The following is a 19,896-nucleotide window of genomic DNA, read 5'->3' as shown; positions in this document are numbered from 1 at the left end:
AGCAAAAGTCTTTTCCAATCACTTTATATTGATTTACAAAATGCCTCTAGAAGGAAGATGGAATGTGTAGGACTTCATTGACCTGTAATGGATAGGAGTTATCAGGAAAAGTAGGAAAGAAGGTTTGAGTTGGATGAGATTAAGGCATTATATCAAAATTGTTGGATATACTAAACGGTGGTGATCTCTTCAAAGTAATCATGAGATCTTTAATTTGAGAGTTAATGCTACTCTCTTAGCCTTGACACATAACAAGGCTGAGGCATGTCACCCTAGAGACTTTAGGCCAATTAGTTTGGTGACCAGAATCTACAAAATTTTAGCAAGTCCCATCCTTGAGAATTAAAAATGTTCTTCCCCTTATCATCACAGTTTCAAGGAGCCTTTGTTCAAGAGAGAAAACTAAGAGATCAGATTGTTATGACAAATGAATGTGAAGAGGAACAAAGAAGATCGGGGATGTACTTTTGGGGTGAAATAGTGTAAATGGATTAGGGGTGCTTAAAAACCTACAATTACTCAGTGATTGTCAATGGAGTTGTAGAGGACTTTTTGGGCCTTTGGGGGTTTGAGGCAAGGCAATCCACTACCCCCTTTCTTCTTACTCTAGTAGCAAATGTGTTGAGTAGGGAAGAGATAGAATTATAATGACCCACTTGCTATTTGCAGACGACACCATTATCTTTTGTGTTGGGGAGAATAGACAAATGGTTTGAGAATTTAAAATTGGTGGTGAGGGTGATTGACCAACTCTCCAATTGGAAGGTCAATTGAGGTAAGGGCATGATAGTAGGCTTAAATATAGGGGAAGATGAGTCAAGAGGTCTTTGGCGGTAGCTTTAGGGTGTCTTTGTTGTGAGTAATTGATGAACTACTTAGGTCTCCCCTAAGGTGCCAGCCCTAAAACCAATAGTTTTTGGAATCCAATGGTGAGAAGTAGAAAAGAGATTGACAGGTTGAAAAGGAATTATATTTCTCTTAGGGGTAGGTTACCTTTGATCAAGTCTACCTTAGCTAATTTTATTATGCATTACCTATTTGTGTTCAAGATGCCACAAGTAATTATTAAAAGAATTGAGAAGTTGATGAGGAACTTTTTTGGGGAGCCTAAGGAGGGAAAGAAAGATCACTTGATTAGATGAGAGGTAGTGAGTAAAAGGAAAATTGATGGGGGCGGGCTTGGGAATAGATAATATTAGCAAGAAGAATATAGTTCGCCTTAGGAAATGGTTGTAGAGGTTTCTAGTGAAGATTGAAAAGTTATGGCATATGGTTGTGGTTAGCATTCATGGGATCTCAGAGAATGGATGGGATGTTGAATTACCACACAGATCAACCCTTGCTTCACCTTGGAAGGCCATTCATAGTACTCTTCCCTTATTTCTAACTCACATCAAGTATGACATCTCACAGTCTTTGGCAATGTTGTCAAAATCTTACGGTTTACAATTTAAATCTGCAAAAATCTTATAATTTTTTGTTTGAATCCTACAATTTATACCATTTCTACAATTAAAATAAATTCAATTAAGAATTAGTTCTCTACTTCATTATTTTTTTATATTTTAGTCTTGTCAAGGGAGACTTTTTTTAAAGCCCTTACTAGAAAATCATTTATTTACATTATTTAAGACTAGAAATTGAGTTAATTTTCCATCATATGTAGGTTAAAGAGCCATTTTATGTATATTTTTTTGATTTTCAAGCCAAACTCAATTATAGTATGCTTCTATTGTATAAGTGGTAAATTCTATTGCTTTAAGTACATATATTAGATATAGATTAAAAATAGGGTAGTCATTTTCCTATATATATTTAGTCTTTTAATATATCTATATTTAAGTTTTTGACAAGTTTGTAAAAAATAGAAGTAATCTTACAATTTATGATACGGTTCATGATTTGATTCGATTCAACTTTCTCTACAATTTACGATGCGATTACGGTTTTCAAAACATTGGTCTCTGATAACAACAGCAAATTTTGGGAAGATCCTTATCTAAGATCCTTATCTTGGGAAGTCTTCGTTGACAGATGTGTTTCCTTCTCACTATACTCTCTCTAAACTTGAAGATAAGCCCATCACTAACTTTATTCTACCTTCTTCCTCACCACTTGGGTTTGATTAGAATTTGGGATTTAGGAGAAACCTAAGAGCCTGAAATCATACCTGTTTCTCGCCTTCTAAAAATGTTGGATGGGGTGATTCTAGATAATTCTACTAGGGAAAAAACGACTGTGGACTCCTAACCCTGCTAGAAGTTTCTCTTGTGGATTCTTTTTCAATTTGTTGGTCATGGTCAGATGTTACTTGTTAATATATGAAGTTAAAATTCAAAAAGTATGAACCATCTTAATAGTATATACTTTTCCAAAGATATGTCTATAAGTCCATATTTTCTCATATTGCAGAGTAAGACACACATCTCAGATTCTGATGCAGGTTAGGTTTGGCCCCAACCTTAAACCAATGCCAATTGGGTTTACCAACCCTACCCCCAACAACAACCGACTCAAACCCGATCCTATGAAGGTGGGTTTGCCATTTAACCTGATCCATTGACATCCCTATCATCCTACTATTATATGGGAGCCCCCTTCCACCATCAAATTTATATAACTTGAGAGTTTAACCAACTGCATCTTTTGTTTCTTTTGTCTTTTATAAAAATCTCATCCCTTGTAGGAGTGTCACTAGTTAAGCACTTATTAAATCATCCTACTAGCATATGAGAGTCCCTTTCCACCAGTATTGCATGGACCCTCCTCTAGAATTAACTAGATAAACAAAATAGAAGTCAGTTAAAGTTAAACCGATCCCATTAGGGATGGGAAGGGACCATGATATAATTGAAGAGATTTTTTTATGAGGGCGAGCTCACTCCAATCTGCCAATTTCTAGAGAAGTCATGATGAGAAAGGGAATGAAGACATCCAAAGACTTAACCCAATGTGTCACCTCTATAGTAATGTTTCCAATAAGAGACTCTTTAGACTAACTATTCTTATTGAGGACTTCTGGGAAAGAAAATAATATACAACAATATCCAATTCCAAACTCTATGTGTACATCTGGGTGACCTGGATGACCAGGGTGACCAGGATGGGCCCTGGCACAACGGTTGGGTTGCTCCATTGCGATTTGCAACCTGGGTGGCCAGGGTTCAAATCTTGGAAACAGCCTCTCTATATATGTAGGGGTAAGGCTGTTTACATCTGTTCTCCCAAGACCCCGCATTGGTGGGAACCTCATGCACTGGGCTGCCCCTTTTTTATCCAGTTCCAAACTCTGGAAGAAAAAGAAATACTTCAGAAAGCCAATTAACTCAATTGGTTAGAGTGTTCTGTTATTGATGCTAAGCTTGTAGTCTATGTTCAGGTTATGTTTGGTTTGAAGGAAAAGGTAGGGAAACATTTACAAACCTTGTAAAGGTTCCCCTACCTTTCCCTTCCTTTCCTTACCTTTTCCTTCAAACCAAACACAATACATACATAAACTAATTTATGTATTCAACGCCAAATTCAAGCCAATTCATTAAAGTATAACCACAAAGAGCTGCAGCTGAGTTTAGGCCCCACAAAATAACTCCTGCCTGCAAGCCTAAACATGGCTGAGGCATCTTTCAAAACACCACAAAGCGGAGAGAAGAGATTAAAGAAGCGTTGCATAAGTGTAAAACCAATAAAGCCCAAAGACTAAATTGTCGTTCCATTATTTTTGCCCAAGGGGGTTAAGCGACTTAATGAATCCTATCACTTCAAAATGTTCAAGGAATTTCGTTCAAGAGATAAACAAGTGCATGAGTACATTGTCTCTATCTATAGGAAATCTAGTATTTTGGCACCCACACAATGTAAGCAAATCAGTTTTCTATAAGATCATCACTAAAATATATCCCTAGACACAGTCATCTCCCACCTCCAGGAGCCACTATAAAGAAAATACTACAATGAATGGAGTACCAATGACATTTCTTTTTGATAATTACCAATGATAGAAACTTTCTACCAATAAAGAATAGAGTATTGCAAGGGGTGAACTCTATGCTTCATTGCAAGGTGTGAAACAAGCAAAAGATACAAATGTGGATAAATTGATTGTAGAGAGAGATTCGAAAGTGGTGATTGGGTAGCTGAAGAACTTTGGTAAAGGGGTTTGAGCTTATAAACAAGAAATGAAAAGAATTTAAATGGATAACAAGGCATATAACTATTAAAGTTTAATGGGTTCCAAGATCGGCAAATGTCTTGGCTGATACGCTAGCCAAATGTGGAAGGCCAATAGGGAATTTTTTTATTGGTTTCAACAGTAAATTATAACTTTACATGTGTGGAGAGTGTAATTCCTCTCCATGCAGTGCTTATGTTGTACGTATATATTCTGTTTCTTTTTTAATGAAATTTCTGAGTTTTTATCAAAAAATAATTAAATACTAATTCATATAAAAAAACAGCCACAAATGCGATTGATCAGGTATTAATAGACAAGATTCAAAAAAAAAAGCATGCTTCTAAATAGAGGAATGTCATTCTCAAACACAATACCACAAAGTGTTTACAAGAAGCATGCAACATGCAGAAGGCAATGCATATACGATGTGCATATTTCCATTTCCATTATTTGACATGATCTGTATGCAATTTACCATTGTTCTTGATTCCAAACTTATAATCAAATATGCATGATATTCATCATCTTCAGAAACCATCTTTGAAGAGTCACTGTTATGACCACGTGTGTTCTTGTGGTACACAGTCCAAATACCTTTGCAACCAGGTAACTCAACCTACAAAAAAAAAGTACAAAAAAATAATGCTAAACAAATATGGAAGAATAGTTAAATTTTATACATGAACCTTTACATCTTTTGTAGTGCATTATCATTTACTAATGCAGTGAGAATGGCTATAATTTCCTTGACATGATAAAGAATGAGCATGTGATCAATAGCAATTAAATTATCTGGTTCCAAATGAAGTGTACAGTCTTGAGAAGATTTACCAATATTGGGATCACCAACAATGTCAACAAGAATTATAGTTCTGAAGCAGTTGGGAAATTTAGCTTGAGAAGACAAGAGAAAGTAACATATCTGGGAAATCAGATTTTCATTGGATATTTTTAAAGCAAAATTGAAAAAGAATGAGCATGTGATCACAAAAGCATGTATATTTGTTAGAAGCAAAATTATAATACACCTAGATGTAACTTTTAAAATCCAATTATATGGTTGGGACCACATCTATAAAATAAGACAAAACCGTTAACAGTGCCCCATGACCGACTCTCCCCCATGATTAAATGGTTTAAATTGTCCTAATATTTTCACAGAATATTTCCATTTCCACTAGAGCCATCACAAAATAATACTAGAACTGACATATAACCCAAATGAAAACTACCCACTGCTATGTGCAGTACATGAGATGTTATTATAACATGTATTAGCAACAATACGGTACAAATGTGTAGTAGATGTATTATTTCCCACCTAATGTAAATGATGACCACTCTAAGTTAAGGTCGAAATTTTGTTCCATGTCAAAACTAAATCTTCATTTTTGTTTAACTGTTATTTATCTTAATTTCGTGGCTTTGATTGATGGCTTTCAACAAGATATCAATTTAAAAGGGTGTATCTATGTTTTTTTTATCATTTCATAAAATATCATTGTATTTTTCTGCATGTTTCACGAAGTTTCCACCACGTCTACAATCTTGGCAATATTTCGAAAAAATATTTCTGACATTTCCAACATGTTTCTTATATTTGGATGACCAATGCTTCCACCAACACACATTTGAAACCATGCTTAAAGCAGGGATGGTTACATAACCATCTCTCCCCCAACTTAATCTCCTTTAACAGAGGATACACCCTCCCCCCCTCCCCTTCAAAGAAGATTTCTAAGCAACACCAACATTTTCAAGAGTCTTACCAACATTATTCAACCTGCATCAACTAATTCAATCCTGAATTTCAAATTTTAACTTTTAAAAAGGAAAAAATGATTACAAATAGTACCTGCACATGTAGAAAATAAACACCAAATTAAACTCAAAGCACACCTCAGTGATCATTTCTGGACGAATTGACTGCTGAAGAACACACAGAGCACCATTCTTTCCATGACCTGAACAGCAAACCTGCCAATTAAGAAAGGAAAATATTACACCAGAAACTTAATGTCTCAAACTTACAAAAACAAAAACAAAAAAAAAACGTCATATAAAATTTGACCATTTTGTTTTCTACTAGACACCTGTCCCAAAAATGATTAGGAAAAAGCATCTTCCATTAAGTCTAAATAACAATCATTGGATAACTTCTCTATATAAATCCAGGAAACTTTTCTACTGGACAGAAAATCAAAGAGTATCATGCAGAATTAGTGCTCCCTGTTATTTTAAAAGAAAAAAAAAAGAGATTATTTGTTTTCTAACTTGCAGGAGCAGCATAAACTGTAGAAAAAAGTATATATGCAGGACCAACCAGTTCATAATTGCTTTGCTTTGCAATTCCTGTTGCATTAGGGTCAGCATTGAGCCTTAAACCATAAGAGAAATCCTTCAAAGGGCCAACATTAATCAATGAATCCCTGACGGTAAATGAAAATATCTTCTGCATACAACAAGAAAACAAGTTATAACTATCAGTTTTTGTTATAGTAGCTAATAAGAATTAAGTCAGGAAAGGGTATAAGAAAAAGTAATAATGATGACGCAACAAATAGGGGATATTAGCCCACCCACATCCGAAGAAAGAGAGTAGCACCCTGCTACTCTCCACACATATGCAGTCATAATCAAAGATCAATAAGAAACCAAAACAGCACCAATGTACTAACCCTAAGAGGTATGCACCACCACATGGTCTGTCTGCTTGCTCCTCCAAATAGAGCATCAATGAGATTATGAAAATTATAAGATATTCTAATACATTCCTGATATCTAAGCAGAATAGCAGATCAATTAAAGAGGAACTGAAAAAAGACAAGAATCTCATTGTTTCCCCAACAAGCAAAGAAAGAGCAAAAGTAGAGCTAAAGGAAATGCACCAACATAAGAAACCACCGAAGAGGAAAAGTCTTAATGGAGATGCACTAGAGCTGCAGTGGTTTGATCTATCTGAGAGAAAAGAAATGCAAGGATATTTCAGGATAATATTTGCAAGAAGGAAGCACTCATGGAGAATATCTCAGTTCGAGTCACTCATTGGGTGAAGACTATGGATATCTTTGCACATTTCACAAGTAATATATAATTGGATGATGGAAAGTAGTGGCTAATGCACCATTTGTAAGGAGAAATGTTCTACTACACCCCCAAAAGACTTTGTAAAGATGACCTTTTGATAGATACAGCTCAGGCAAACCAGGAGAGTACAGAATTGAGGGGGTTTTTAGAGACAGTCAAGGTCAATGCCACATATTATCAGATTTTTGAGAAGAATGTGATCTTAGAATTACAAGGATGAATGCTAGTTCTAAGGATCAATAGGCTCTGGAGAAGATTCCTAATGCAGCAAGACAATTTAGGAGGAAAAAAAAAGCATCATACTGTTGTTCAAGTTTCAAAAGTATTCACCAGATTGAAAGGGGGTTTATTTGGTGTAAAGCCAAGAAGGTGAAGAAAGCAAAGAAGGTTTGCAAGAGGAGCAAAGAAATTTCCATTCAAGCAATTGTGAGGTGCTAAGTTGGTGTTTAGTGTCTTTTGCTGTTTGTTTGTTTCTTGTTGGTCATTAGGGGGTGCAAAGATTTGTGATGCCAGGAAGGTATGTAAGCCTATCTGATGCTCTAGCAGGCAGGGTGTTTGTATAAGGCAACTATTTTGGGGTTCTGTCCTCTTAGGGGAATGAATGCATGTGCTCATATTTGAGGATGGTAGATAGTGTTCTGATCAACCATGTTATGGGTGCTGAGGCATATCATTGTACAAATTCATATATAAATCATTGTACACTACTTTCGTAACACAATCAATAAAGTTGCTAATCAGAAAGATAACATAAGAAACCACTGAAAAACCAACAAGTAATAATAATAACAAGAGAGCAAAACTCAACCTGTACTGACTCTGAGTTATTCGGTGCTGAACCATATAAAGAAAGCTCTTCACCACCAACAATATCTTGCAAAGGGTCAGAAGGTGATCTCCGCAATCGCTTAACTGAAGGAGCATCAGTTTCAATATCTCCAACCTTCCACAGGAAAAGGCAACTAAAAAGTTTATTTTCTTTTTTTATCAATAACAGAATTTCATTACAATAAAAAGTTCATTTTCTACATCAATGTAAAAATGAAAATAAAATTAATGACAATGAAGAAAATTACAATAGTGCCATAGAATGAAACATTACACCAGAGGAGATATCTAAACATTAACAACAAGTTAGGAAGTCAACAACAAGCCTGAAATAAAAGCAAAGCAATTAGCATTTTCAAATTCAGGATGAACACCATCTAGTAGGAAATTACAGATATGTTAATTTTATTTGATTAGTGAATTAGATGCAAAAAGACTTGGTAGATGCTTAACTAAGGCCCCATTGGACACGTCTTTCCGCGTGGGCTATCAGCTGTTTAGAAGCTTGGAAGCCCATGTTTTCGTCTTTTCTCGTTTGGTTGAGGGAAGATCTAGCCACCAAAAGACTGTACCGCAAAAAGACGCGAAAACCTCGATTCGAGCTTATTTCAGGAAGCTAGAAATGGAGCTTTTTGCCTTTTTTGTCTCGTCTTTGCGCGAAAAGATGCATGGAAAGATGCACCTCCAACCAAACGGTCTATGGGCTGCCAAGATCTTTATCTAGAAGCCCACTACGTCTTTTGGCTGTCAGATCTTCCAGACGATCTTTCAAAAAAGACTTGCCAAATGGCACCTGAATTTGTGTCCATATTTACTCAAAATGATCAATAAACTAGTCCATTGAGAGGAACTTCCAGTACATTTTTCTTCTTCTAACTGCAAAGGATCAAATATCCATGATATGAGAAAAAAAGAGTATATAAGTATTTAAATCTGGACAAAAAAGATCTCCATGATATCAAAAAAAGAATAAATTAGTATTTACGTCTGGAAAAATAAAAAAGATAGCATAACCCAATGACTGTATGTAAAAGATCACATTATCATTTTTATTTTTGACTTTCCATATTACTGTCAAGTTGGTATCAGAGCTTACAACAAGTGGTACAGCTGCTAATTTCTCCTTCCTCAAGCCAACATGAGAGAAACCATATGACTTAGGTCAGGACTCTTGGAGTCATATGGTGGATAGTAAAAAACTGGCACTCAAGAGCTTGACAATCTCAACCACCCCTACTTAAAAGGCTATTTACATATTTTTCTAGAATATTCTACCCGCAGATGATCACCTAGAGAGTTAAGTTTGAAAAACTTAGGTTTGCAATATTTTGTTTGGGGGCATAGTGATAGTCAGATAGACAGTTCAGCCAATATTGTTTAATCCCTATGACTATTATTAATTTCCAGAATCAAATGGAATGCCATTCTGAGATGGATTGACACTCACGGAGGGAAATCTCCATGTTTCAGTGCAACCTACTGCTGGTAAGTAGGAATAACTGGTGTTTGGTACTTCTAGTGTTGTTCATTCCATTTGTGTTTGCACTTTGAAGATAATTTAGTGCCATGGACACTGATTCTGAACTCTGAAGTGAAAAGAGAATCTACACATACTAATTCTAGTATGGTGGGATCAGAGACTAGTTTTGTTGAACCCTTAAATCTATCTGTTAATGGTCCATTGGTCCTAAAATGTCATTTTCTGCTGATGGCAAGGTATTCCCCTAAAGCAACGTGCTACACCTTAACCTGAATAAAATGAGAATTGGGCAATGGTATGCTAGGTGTTCCAAGAAGCAATGCGCCACAACAATGCCTAGTTGTTGTGAGGAAAAGGTAAAGGTTCCCATATCCTTTTGCACAAGGGCAGATAAAGCAGTTAGTACAAAAAACAATAATGTGATAAGCTACTTAGAATGTGGGAAATATTAATAAGCAAGACAATAGATAAATACACAGAATGAAAAGGATAAAGATTATATAACGTGCATACAAGAAACTAAATGCAAGGGGGAAGTTAAAGAAAATGACGGATACAAACTATGGTACACAGGAGAACTAAATATAGAAAGGAAGTACCAAGAAAAGTAAACAAAGAGCTAAAAAAATGAAATATTAAATGATTAAATAACTGAGAAAAGAATTATTTTAATTAGACTTTTTTAGATGACGAAATCATTAACATAATTAGTACTTAATACATCTAAAGTGAATCAAGAAGAAAACATTCAAAGACAATTTTGGGAAAACATAAGTGGACTAATTAAAGAAATTCTAAATGGAGAAAGTAGCTCTGTGGGAGGATATCAAATTGGTTATGTGGGGAGAAGTGTACAGTATAATAGGGTGCACGGAACATTAATGCTTTAGGAGAAAATTGAAACAGGACACAATTTTAAAATTTGCAAAAGTCAATGATCTAAATATAGTGAACAAATATTTTGAAAAGGATGGACAAGTAGAGAAGTGATAGGCCCCCAATTAACTTTACGTATGCCAGGAAGGGGAAAGGTCAGCTTTCGGCCAAGGGGGGAAATAATTGAACATGGGGGCAATTATAGCTGGAGGGAATAAGGAGAGTCTTGAGGCATTTATAGCTATGTCAGTTAGAAATAAGAAGAGTACGGGCATTTATAACTTGGCCAGCTGGGCATTTATTGAGGGAGTCAGTTATGTTGTGAGAAGAGTATAAGAAGGGGCTTTGGGGGATGGGGAAGATAGGCTTTTGTTGAGTGAAGAATACTGTGAGGGATTGGAAGAGCCGGCGGTCTCTCGAAGAACCGACCAACTGTTAATGTTCTTCTTTTCTTTCTTTTCTTCTGAATGAATACCAGTTCCTTTGTTGATGTTCTAGTTGTGTGAATTCTGCTGTGAGTCTAAGAATTGTGTGTCAGGTTTTTGGTACCTAATAGTGGTATCAGAGCCCATCTTTCCTCGGCCATGGTGATAGCTAAGGAAGTGGCATCGCAGGTGGAGGGTTTCGAAGAACGCTTGACTTCTCTGTAGTCTGGAATTCGTGTGGAGATGGATGGCTTACGCAATGAGATTCAGTGACTCAATCTAGATAAGGTAGCAGCTGGACTTTCGAAGATCTCGTCTCTGGAGACCTCGGTACAATCTCTGGAAGAAGGCGTTCAAGATCTGGTGAGACATTTTGACCTGTTGCTTCAGCAACAGGCCTATTCAGCTCCTTTGTCTACGACTGACATTGCTCCTCCTTTAGTGGCATCGAGTCGTGCGGCTGACAAAGGGAAGAGTGCAGCATTTCCGACGTCTTCCTCGATGCCAGTGCCGGAACATACTCCTGATTCACTTCCTCGGAAGTTTGAGTTACCTATTTTTGATGGGGAAAATCTAGACAGCTGGCTTTTTCGTGTGGAGCGCTATTTTGAGATTAATGGATTGCTTTCGGCAGAGCGTCTGCGAGCTGCAGTTGTCTGTCTAGAGGATGATGCATTGGCGTGGTATTACCAGGAAGTTGGTCGGCGACCTTTTCGTGGTTGGACAGAATTCAAAGAGCTTCTCCTTGAACGTTTTCGATCGACTCAGGAGGGTAATTTACAGGAGCAACTCTTCTACTATTAAGGGATATCATTGCCAATTCGAGGTGATCTTCGCTCCCTTACGTGACCTGCCGGAATCAGTCCTTGAAGCAGCATTTGTTAATGGGTTGCACGACCCTTTCCTGAACGGTGCCATGAAGCGGGGTGACTGGTATAGAACCAAAGACTTGGTACCTAAGGGCTCTGATTGGATTATCAATGAAATGAAGAAATCTGGTCTTCGAGGCCGTGGTGGAGCTGGTTTTCCATCTGGCCTGAAGTGGTCTTTCACGCCAAAAGTATCTGATGGTCGTCCTTCTTATCTTGTTGTCAATGCTGATGAGAGTGAGCCAGGAACATGTAAGGACGGAGAAATTATGCACCATGACCAACAAAAACTACTAGAGGGTTGCCTGATTGCAGGGGTTGGTATGCGGGCCACTGCTGCTTATATCTACATAAGGGGAGAGTATGTAAATGAGCGGAAAAACCTTGAGAAGGCAAGGAGGGAAGCTTATCAAGCTGGACTTTTGGGAAAAAATGCCTGTGGATCTGGATATGATTTTGATGTTCATATCCACTATGGAGTTGATGCCTACATTTGTGGAGAAGAGACGGCGTTGTTGGAAAGCCTTGAAGGAAAACAAGGAAAACCAAGGTTGAAGCCTCCTTTTCCAGCTAATGTAGGGCTATATGGATGTCCAACAACTATTACAAATGTTGAAACTGTGGCTGTTTCCCCCACCATTTTAAGGCATGGTCCTGAATGGTTTGCTAGTTTTGACAGGAAGAACAATTATGGGACAAAGCTATTCTGTGTCTCAGGCCACGTGAATAAGCCTCGTACAGTTGAAGGGGAGATGAGTATTCCATTGAAGGAGCTGATAGAGAGGCACTGTGGAGGAGTTAGAGGTGGATGGGATAATTTGCTTACAGTGATACCAGGGGGTTCTTCTGTTCCACTGATTCCAAAGCACATATGTGATGATGTGTTGATGGATTATGATGCACTCAAGGCTGTCCAAACGGGTTTAGGGACAGCTGTTGTAATTGTGATGGACAAGTCAACTGATATTGTGGATGCAATTGCTAGGCTCTCTTACTTCTATAAGCATGAAAGTTGTGGGCAGTGCACACCATGCAGGGAGTGGTCAGGATGGCTGTGGATGATCATGGAGAGGCTAAAGGTTGGAAACGCGAAGCTGGAGGAAATAGACATGCTTCAAGAGGTGACAAAGCAGACACACCAACTGTGCATTGGGCGATGCTGCTACTTGGCCTGTGTAGGGACATATCAGTGCACGGTGTGCATCCATCCACTATGCCTGGAGTTACTGGTTTGGAAGTGCTTATTCATTGGCAGGGCCTACCTGATTTTGAAGATTCTTGGGAGCCTTTTGACTTGCTTCGAGACCAATTTCCTCATTTTAACCTTGAGAACAAGGTTAGACTTTGGGTGGCGGATAATGATAGGCCCCCAATTAACTTTACGTATGCCAGGAAGGGGAAAGGTCAGCTTTTGGCTAAGGGGGGAAATAATTGAACATGGGGGCAATTATAGCTGGAGGGAATAAGGAGAGTCTTGAGGTATTTATAAATATGTCAGTTAGGAATAAGAAGAGTATGGGCATTTATAACTTGGCCAGCTGGGCATTTATTGAGGGAGTCAATTATGCTGTGAGAAGAGTATAAGAAGGGGCTTTGGGGGATGGGGGAGATAGCCTTTTGTTGAGTGAAGAATACTGTGAGTGATTGGGAGAGCCGGCAGTCTCTCGAAGAACCGACCAACTGTTAATGTTCTTCTTTTCTTCTGAATGAATACCAGTTCCTTTGTTGATGTTCTAGTTGTGTGAATTCTGTTGCGAGTCTGAGAATTGTGTGTCAAGTTTCTGGGACCTAACAAGAAGCTATAGATGATAAGGGTTAGCTTTGCATTTCCTTTGTTTTTCTATACTAGGGTAGTATAGTTGTACCACATCATATTTGTACATATATATGTACCACTTGTAAGGATAGAATTGTCCATTCGCCATCATTAATAATACAAGGATCTTCTCTGGGTGACGTCAATATTCTAGACACACCCATCCAACCCTAGTGTGTACATCATACTCTGCTCTTTGTCATGGTATCAGAGCAGGTTGCTCTGTAGGACTTGAATTAATGCAAGTTGCTGCACTACCTGCTATTGATCAAGGACAGTATATGGAGTCATATGGATATTTTCTCCTCTGTTTGGCACAAGGTTCTAAGTTTCAATACGTATCAAGCTGTATCGTGGGCTTCCCAACACGCCCCTACCGGGGGTGTTTCGAGGCCTAAACCAGTTCAGGGGGTAGACGGGCCTTTAAACCGACCTCTCTGAACCAGGTTGGAAAAAAACTAAAAAAAAGGATGCGAGCCACGATACAGTCCGATACACCCCTACCGGCGTATCAAACTGTATCGATATTTTGAGCCTTGGTTTGGCATCAATGCTTTGAACCATGACCCCAACTTCTGTGAGGGATTAAAATTCACCTTTTTTTGAAAACAAATAAAGAAGAAAAATTTATTGAAAAATAAAATGGAACATAAGTCTTAGGTGACAAGGTATCACCATCCAACATAAAAAAGAAACTCCGAAAAATAAAACACAATAAACAAAGATACAACAATTAACCATTCAAAGTACATAAAAATCCGAACCAAAGTCTTCTTTTATGAGCCTTCAAACTCCAGAATAATTAACACCCAATCTAAGTGATTTGAGTTGATAACTTCCCCCAACTTTTCTTTGCTCTTCATCTTCCTACCGAAAATACCTCTATTTCTTTCCTTTCGCACCTTTGAACAAACGGCAAAAAGAATGCAGCTCCTAAGGATTTTGACTTTGATGTTCCCAAATAATATTGTCCATGCTTCAAAAATGTCAGAAGACCTATTAAGAGACTAACCATCTGGTCTGAAAAGCTTGAAGAAATAAGCCCAGATTCCTTTCACATAACTGCAACTAACTAACATGTGAAGCCTCTTCCACTGATAGGCATAAAACACATCTGTTTGGCAAATAGAAACCTCTCTTCTTCAGCGTATCTTGCATAAGAATGCTGTCAATTGTCACCAACCAAGCAAAAGCCTCCACTCTTGGAGGAACTGGTTCCCCCAAATTCCTTTGACTGAAAAGACTTCTACCTGATTCCTAATCCTAGCCAAAGAATTTCCCCAACAATGGTAGAAGCAAAGAATTAAATCTCATGAGAAGATCTCACCTCCCTCACATCCCACCTAAAATCCACCACCCCATATTTGAACACCACAACCCTCCAAAGCCCTTTCCTCTCCCTCCCAAACCTCCAAACCCATTTCCCCAACAATGCTTTGTTAAAGATCCCCACTCTCCTTATACCCAACCCCCAAAATTTTTTGGCCCTACATACTCACTCCCATTTAACCAAATGAAAAATTCTTTTTTCAACCTTAACATTCCACAGAAAATCCCTTTGAAGTTTACACAAAAAAAGGCATTTGAATGGAAAGGTAGAAATTCGAATTAGCTTAATTTCTTGCAACCAAAAAAAGGCATTTGAATGGCAAGTTACTTCATGAACGTTATATGCACCTCTTCCTTCACATGCCCAGAGGTTGTAGTTGATGTTCCCATTCCACAAGTATATTGCACAAGCAAGCTATCTCCTAAACGACTCCCCAGGAAAAAGAAAGAATTACCAATTGTTGTGATGCCCTACAACATAAATAAAACAAACACCAGTTACAACTTTTTGCTATTAGAAAAAGATATCAATGAGTAAGATATCCAAGAAAAACTAAAACAGTTTTTATTTCAAATAATGAAACTAACCGAAGTCAAAACTGAGGCTTTAGACTTCGAAAGTTCAAGCCTTTGCACAACCCTGTAGAAGAAAAATAAACAAGTGAAAAAGATCAACAATCACTAAACTAATACTTAAAGTTGTTTCTTATTTCTTTAAATGTAGACAAAATATTAGAAATACCAGATAAAAGGGAGGAGATGAGATTGCAACTTTTTGTTTTGCTTTTAATTCATTTTTTACATTTAACATCACACTAAGACATTGAACATTGCAAGGAACCAGATGCAGTGACTCAATGAGTAGTTAAGAATTATATCCTATAAATATGAAACTTAATAAATGTCCTCCATCTAATCCATAAATTTTATTCAGGTGAGATTTGTTAACCATAGAGCAAGATTTAAGGTTCAAAATTAAATAACAAAGCAGCTAAAAATGCTAAACAACATACATGCTGTTTTTTTTTTTACAACTTCAGAAAAATCATAAAAATGTATTTTATTAAAAAGAGATTAAGAGCAAGAAAAACACTTACGAACAAAATAGCTATCTTCCTATTGGATGGTTCATATCAAAAAAGGTCAAATAAGAACATAATCACCTGTGTATTAATCAAAATAAATTAATAAAGCAGCTAAAAACTGTTAAACATACACACTGGGTTTTTTGGACACAACTTCATAAAAAGTATCAAAATGCATTTTCTTAAAAAAGAGTGTAGAAGAAAGGAGAAAATTTATGAACAAAATAGCCATCTTCCTCTTGGATGGTTCATATCAACAAAAACAAAGTCATATAAGAACATAAACACCATTGCATTAATCAAAATTAATTAATAAAGCAGCTAAGGTTAAACAACATACATGCTAGGTATCTTGGAAAATCAACAGGCTGCTATAACTTCAGAAAAATCATCAAATTGTGTTTTCTAAAAAAGCTAGTAGGCATGACAAAACACTTGTTAATAAAATAACCATCTTCTTCTTGAACAACAAGCTCCTATCTCCCTACCCTTGTATGATATCGCAAATACTCCCACCAGCTGAAGATTTCACCCAACTTATCTATACTATATATAAAGCGGATACTTGCCTTGGTTTTGGTGCAGGTCATAAAAGTTAAATTTGATTATATAATGTTAATTACCTCATATCATTACTCTTTGCTTGCACACATGCATAGCATGTGCCCTTACACTAGTGACCCTAAAACTCCCATCCACCTCCAATCTAACCAACAAAATAGCTTTGGTAAACTATTGTCACTGCCATAAGGCCATTGCTTCTGCTACTAACAAATTCCTTCTCTTAGTGGACCAGATAACAACATGCAAAACTGTACCATCATGATCACTTGAAGCACCACATATTGACGGCCAACACAGTTTCTAATACAGCACCTTTTAAGATTTATTTGTATTACAAATGGCTTAGGATAAAACCCAAGCTGACAAACAACAGAGCTTTGATTCAAACCTGACAGGAGCCACTTTGTGCAAGCAAAGGAGAAGGTTAGGTTCCTACCAAATCCACCCCGAACAAGACCACAGATTAGCTGGGACCTGCAGTAGGTAATGGCCCTTACAACTGGCTTAGGTTGCCTGTTCTCAATATGCCCAACCTTAACATAAAGATTTCCACTATTTAGACTCATGTACCTAACCACTTATTATAAACTCTGAATATTCTGTTAGAGAATGAGTTTTAGCAAATATTCATAAATTTAATAAATTCTATATTAATTTGACAGTTAATGGACTTGCTTCCAACCCAAGAAAAATTTAACCAGGCAGAATATTTGTTCTTCGGAAACAACAAATAAATACATTTAAATATAGGATGCACAGAAGTCACCTACCGCCCATCATAAACCAATGTCAGCAGGAGTAGCTCTCCTGTTTTTGTTGATAGGATGGCTACATCATGCAACAACCAGGTTGCATTGGCTGCATCAAGTTCCACATTGAAACTTGATCGTGGTATGTCTTGACTGCATAAAAAAAATGGAAAACGAAAAAAAAAAATCTTCATGTTAGTACAAACCACTCAGGATCAACCAGTTACCTATGAGTGGGATCCATTGCTGGATCCCCAATAGGAAAGCACCTTAGAGTGTGTAAGTGCAGATTGCCAATGTAAATACAAGGAGGATTCTTATTGGGGGATACAGTAAATGATCCTGCTCATAGGTAACCAGTACATCGCAAGTCACAACACAGCATAAACAGCCGAATGGACATTAAATTAAATCCCATGCACAACCACCACCAATTTATAAAATAACAAAAACATTTCATTAGTAAAGAACTCGTACCATCAGATTTAAAAAACAGAAAGTGTTTCTAAAGAAACTCTTACAATCAAAAACTTCCTGCGCCTAGCATACATTGCATTATATAGCTGAACTATGGAACATAACAAACATACATCCAAAATCTTATTTTAAAATTTGAGCCTCATTAATTGAAAGTGAGAACATAAGGTATAAGGGCTTCATCAAGATTAACTAATTAAGTTTTGAGTTTCTAAAACCATTTTGTTTGGGACTAGACTATTTGTAATCCTATTTATGATTTTTGTCATATGCATCCATCAAAGCTATGTTTTTACATTATGATTAGACATATAAATATAAATACGTGCTCCTTTACAAATTCATACAATTACTTTTATCTATCAAGAAAAGACCCAATATGAAGTAGAAAATTTGAAATTAATAGATTTTCAATTAAGGGCTCACAGTATGGTGCAATGGTAAAAGACTAAAATCTCAGGCTGAAAATAGTGAAACACTAGTTCAAGTCTAAGAGTAGCCACTTTGTGCAAAAATCAACAGATGTTAGGTCTATATCCAGCCTATCCCTCTCACAACCCCAGATAGCCAGGACCAGCAGCGCCTTTGGACATTAATAAACCTTCCTATTCCAGTTGTTGATCGTTCTCCTTTTATTGTGTTTTCTTTTTATCAATAACAGAATCGCTTTATTAAAAATTAAGATTAAAGTTACAAGTAGAAGAGAGCAAAGTGGAGATGTAAGCTCTCTTAACCATCCCCACAGAAATCACTCAAGATTACAACAAAGCCCAAAACAATTGATCCCTTCCTACCCCTTCTTTAGCAAGTGTATAAGCAAAGGAATCAGCACATCTTTTCACCCACTGCATTCTTCCATACCCTGTATTGCATCTATAATCATATAATAGCAACACATTTTTCTTAAATTGTATGCACTGATGATGCTAACATTTTTTTATCAAGAACAGAACCATTTTATTAAAGATAAAAAGGATGAAACATGGTGCAGGAAGAGCTAAACTCTCTTAACTCTCCCCCAAAAAAACAGCAGAATTACAATTTAGCCCAAAACATTTGATCCCTTTCCACCCCTAGTTTGGCAAGTGCATCTGCAAAGGAGTTGGCACATCTTTCGACCCACTACAATCTCACTTCCATACCCTGAGTCACCCACTTAAATTTTCTTCTTTGTTCTTTCATTAATGTAGCTCCACAGGTCATTATCCTCCTCTAGCTAGCCTATTACCAGTTTTGAATCTCCTTCAATGAACAATCTGCTAATATTTAGCTTCTTAGTACTGCAATTGGGCCTGAAAACAGAGCAATAACTTCACCTTCTTCATTCCTGAAAACTCCTCCAATACCTAAAGGGCTAGAGTTTACTTCACTACTACCATCAAAGTTCAGCTTAGTGAAACCAGACACTGGTGGAGTCCACAAAGGAGAGGACACGGTATTACTAGGAGTTGAGGATGCCATTTCCTTCTAGTCATTCAAACATACCATTGTAGAAATATCACCAAATAAATACATACGTTTCACCCAATGAACCACCCCAGCAGTAATTACCCCAATAATTGCCCCTCTACTCCTCTCCTTTTCAGCAAAAATTCTTTGGTTTCTTTCCTCTCGTACTGTCCAACAAACCGCAGCTCTTGTGCATCTCCACAACACTCTTCCTCTCTTCTTTGTCTAGCTACCTACAGAAGGGTCAAAAAGGCTTTGTACATTTGGTTGGGTCCACCTGCAACCAAACAAAGAGAGAAACCAATTCCAAAGGCCCCAATCCTTGGAGGAACCAGTTTACCCCAAATTTCCTCTTGACAGTGTGGCCGGCCAGAAATAAGAAAGAAAGGGAAGAGAAGAAGGGGGAAGAGAGAAGAGAAGAGGAGAGATTGGTGACCAATGGAACAGTGCTGGTGGCACCAGCTTCTATTAGTATTTATAGGGCATCTAAAAAAAAGGAAAAAAGACCTCTGTGCCCTTGCTGTAAGTAAAGTACAATAACAGAAAATTAAAAAGGCTTTTAACCAACCAAACGGACCCTAGCAAGACAAAATTAATAGACAAGAAATAAAATAAACTATTTCAACACTCCCTCTCAAGTTGGAGCATAGATGTCAGTCATGCCCAACTTGTCACACAAATCTTTATGCCG

The 19,896-nt window shown here is 37.3% G+C and overlaps 1 protein-coding gene and 1 pseudogene across 1 annotated transcript in view; one reads left to right on the top strand and one right to left on the bottom strand.

Moving 5' to 3' along the window:
- CPSF160 (cleavage and polyadenylation specificity factor 160) overlaps positions 1-19,896 on the bottom strand; it is a 98,990-nt gene that overhangs the window by 52,780 nt on the left and 26,314 nt on the right. Inside the window, exons 8-14 of the mRNA XM_010279097.3 lie at positions 17,301-17,432; positions 15,470-15,521; positions 15,230-15,352; positions 8,067-8,201; positions 6,495-6,623; positions 6,071-6,148; positions 4,647-4,787 (exon numbers count right to left, since the gene is read on the bottom strand). Coding sequence (XP_010277399.1) covers positions 4,647-4,787; positions 6,071-6,148; positions 6,495-6,623; positions 8,067-8,201; positions 15,230-15,352; positions 15,470-15,521; positions 17,301-17,432 — 790 coding nt within the window. The remainder of the gene's footprint in view (positions 1-4,646; positions 4,788-6,070; positions 6,149-6,494; positions 6,624-8,066; positions 8,202-15,229; positions 15,353-15,469; positions 15,522-17,300; positions 17,433-19,896) is intronic.
- LOC148804293 (NADH dehydrogenase [ubiquinone] flavoprotein 1, mitochondrial pseudogene) lies at positions 10,278-12,915 on the top strand (annotated as a pseudogene).

This window comes from Nelumbo nucifera, chromosome 1, assembly GCF_055504915.1.
Source record: "Nelumbo nucifera cultivar China Antique chromosome 1, China Antique-T2T, whole genome shotgun sequence".
Taxonomy (NCBI): domain Eukaryota; kingdom Viridiplantae; phylum Streptophyta; class Magnoliopsida; order Proteales; family Nelumbonaceae; genus Nelumbo; species Nelumbo nucifera.
Note: the sequence above shows the minus strand (reverse complement) of the source record. Positions and strands in the feature narration are given on the sequence as shown.